Source organism: Vicia villosa, linkage group LG2 (genome assembly GCF_029867415.1).
Source record: "Vicia villosa cultivar HV-30 ecotype Madison, WI linkage group LG2, Vvil1.0, whole genome shotgun sequence".
NCBI classification, from domain to species: domain Eukaryota; kingdom Viridiplantae; phylum Streptophyta; class Magnoliopsida; order Fabales; family Fabaceae; genus Vicia; species Vicia villosa.
Genome location: NC_081181.1, coordinates 59,613,979 through 59,617,076, shown reverse-complemented (window position 1 = coordinate 59,617,076; position 3,098 = coordinate 59,613,979). Strand labels below are relative to the sequence as shown.

Genomic DNA, 3,098 nt, shown 5'->3' with positions numbered 1-3,098 from the left:
GCGACAGCTGGCGACTCTGCTGGGGATGTTGCTAGACCTGTTGCTGGTCCATCCATAGCGAGTCGATCCTAGCCTGCGTTTGTTTGTTTATTTACTGGGTGTTCATTTGTTTTTATGTCTATATCTTGTATATATGTTTGCATGTTTATTCTTCTGCTTGCATATCATGTTTATTTCTGTTTGCACATCATGCATATGGATTATATTCTGTGTTCCTTGGGGTCTTCTGTTCTGTTTTGCAGGTTGGGTGGGATGTTCTATGAGGTAAAAGGCCCAATACCCAGGCCAGAGTGACACATAGGATACCTAGGATAGAGTGGATAGTAATGACGCCGATGAGATGTCAGGTCTTGTCTAGTGCGATCATGAGACCCACGCCCAGTCGAGGTCCAAATGGGGTATCATTGTTGGCGTGTAGATGCAACAACATTGGTGCCTCAGGAGGACTGATAACGCTGGTTGCCATTTTGACCTACCCTGACCTAGACTACACCCGTGAGTGGGGAGGGATATACATGACAGGTACTGTTGGTGACTATTTGGTTCTGGTTGTTGACTATTTGGTTCCGTTGATGATTATGGTTCTTCTGGTTCTCTGATCTATGCCGGACCTTTGATCCTATGACATCTTCTTGCTCAGAATTATTGCCTTGGTCCCTCTATGTCGTGGGGACCCAATCTGCATCATTTTCATCATAGCATGTTTACATTTCAAAAAAAAAAAGAAAGAAAAGAAAGAAAAGAAAAAAGTTAATTCTCATTTGCATGTCATTTTTCAGGGTATCCAGAAAAAATCAATCTCTGTCAAGAATGGATAACAACGTGACCGTCAATCAAGGAGCTACAAGGCGCACACACACTTATACTTTCCATCGCGAGGGTATGGTTCAATTGGGACAATTGGGTGAATTGGTCACTGGTCATAATGAAACAGTGTTCAGTGACAATTATGGCAACATATTATCTCTTCTGTATTCGCGTGTCGACGAATGGGCCTTATCTACTCTTCTGCAGTTCTACGACCCAGATATCCGTTGTTTCACATTTTCGGATTATCAGCTAGCTCCCACTCTCGAAGAGTACTCTTACCTCCTCAACATCAAGATTCAACACAGAGTGCCTTTTGTTTGTGTCCCAGAGAAACCTAGGTTGGATTACATTGCCAACGCTCTTTATTTGAGCTTGGGGGATGTTCATGATAACTGGAAGAAGAATGGTGATACTCATGGCTTCTACATGAGTTTCCTGGTTGAAAAAGCTCAAGAATTTGCCGACAAAGGAATATGGGAGGCTTTCAATGCTATTTTGGCCGCTCTGATCTATGGAATTGTGATGTTTCCCAACATTCACAAGTTCGTTGATTTGGCTGCTATATGTCTTTTTATGGACAAGAATCCAGTACCCACCCTATTGGCTGACACATATTATTCCATTCACTCTCGGCATGGTAAAAGAGGGGCTATTAGAGGTTGCTTGCCGCTGTTATATAAATTGTTCAAATCTCACTTGCCTGCTAGTGGTCCGTTTGTTACCTCTACTCAGAAATGGTCTCAGAGAATCATGGGACTTACTGCAAACGACATCGTGTGGTATCAATTCCGAACAGGCATATCTGAAGTCATTATCAGGTGCGGAAACTTTGGTAACGTCCCGCTCATTGGGACAAGAGGATGTATTAACTACAACCCAGTTCTAGCTCTTCGTCAGTTGGGCTATACCATGAAGAGTGGGCCTTCGGATAGGGAGATTTACCAATCCGTATACTTTGAAAAGGGAGCTGACCCTATAGCGCTTGAGGAAATCAGGAAGGCCTGGAATAACATTCATATAGGTGAGAGATCCACTCTGGGAGCCAAGAATGCCATTGCTATGGAGCCCTATACCGATTGGGTTAAGGGGAGAGTCAAGACACTTTTGTTACCATTCCCGGAAGTTCCTCTCTTGTATGCACAACCTCCGAAGATATCAGAAACTATGGTATCAAGAGAACGTTTTGACCAGGTCCGCGTCGCCAATTTGAGACTGAAAGAGAAAGATAGGGATATGGATTTGAAGCGCTATTTCCTTAAACAGACAAAGAATGAACTGGCCCGTGAACTTAAAACTCTCAAAGGAGAGTCTTCTCAAGCCAGGAAGAGAGTTAGAACTGAAAAGGACGGAAAAGCTGTTGTTGCTCCTACTGAAGACCCTCAAAAGGTTATAGAAAAGGCTATAAAGGAAGAAAAAGAGAAGCTCAGACGCGAGTACCAAGAAGACTTAAAAGCCCATAAACTCCGACTGGAGAAAGAAACCAAATATGAGTTGAGGACCATGAAGAAGAAACTGGAAGAGGAGACCACTCAGAGAATAGCAGTTGAGACCCAACTGAAAGGAAGTCACCTCCGCACCGCCCGACTAGCTGAAGAGAATGTCAAGCTCAGAGATCAAATGATGAGTGAAGCAAATGCACTTGAGAAGACCTATATCCCAGAATGCAAAGGGTGTGACGAACTTAGGGATTGCTGCAAGAATCTAGACACACAGTTATTCCGAAAGGATGAAGTGATCCAAAGCCTTGTCAAAGGAAGAGATCGGGAGACGACTAAGAAGCTATTTGACGAAACAAAGAAGTGGAGTGACGCCCATTTCAGACAAGGAGGGCCTTTGTTCTACATTGAGATGAATTGATAATTGAATTTGTTTGTAGATCACCACCAGATTTGTTGGATGGGGTCTCTATTGCTCTTTATATTGAAACATTGTTATTTGTGTTTGAACCTACTCGCCTTAGGGGGCTATTATGAATGAAATGAATTGCTTTCCGTTTTCACTTGATATCTCTCTCGTCACGTTGTTATTTGTTCTTGACTATCAATCTTACTTTGGATACCCTGAAAATGACACGACACATCATATGCACACATGCACTCATACATTCACATTGTCACATTGCATTTTTCAGGTTGTTATACAAGAAACTAATTGGGGTCCTTTTCAGCAACAGATTTCTTTCCCGACGACGAAGCTGACTTTCTTACATCCTTACCGCACCAGGAGTAACGAGAGAATCATGGAACAATTTGAACAGAATCAAGCTGCCCTCCGTAGGGATATGGATG

At 42.9% G+C, this 3,098-nt stretch overlaps 1 protein-coding gene across 1 annotated transcript; it reads left to right on the top strand.

Annotated features, from left to right (window-relative positions):
• The first annotated feature begins 810 nt into the window (after positions 1-810).
• On the top strand, positions 811-2,783 carry LOC131649142 (uncharacterized). The gene is made up of 2 exons (XM_058918892.1): positions 811-2,243; positions 2,687-2,783. Exons 1-2 carry the CDS (start codon positions 811-813, stop codon positions 2,781-2,783), a joined length of 1,530 nt encoding a protein of 509 aa, XP_058774875.1.
• The last annotated feature ends 315 nt before the right edge of the window (positions 2,784-3,098 follow it).

Coding starts and splice junctions, on each gene's coding strand:
- LOC131649142 (XM_058918892.1), top strand. CDS start 811: ATGGATAACAACGTGACCGTCAATCAAGGAGCTACAAGGCGCACACAC. Junction 2,244..2,686: donor AAAGAGAAGCTCAGACGCGA/GTACCAAGAAGA, acceptor ATTTGTTTGTAG/ATCACCACCAGATTTGTTGG.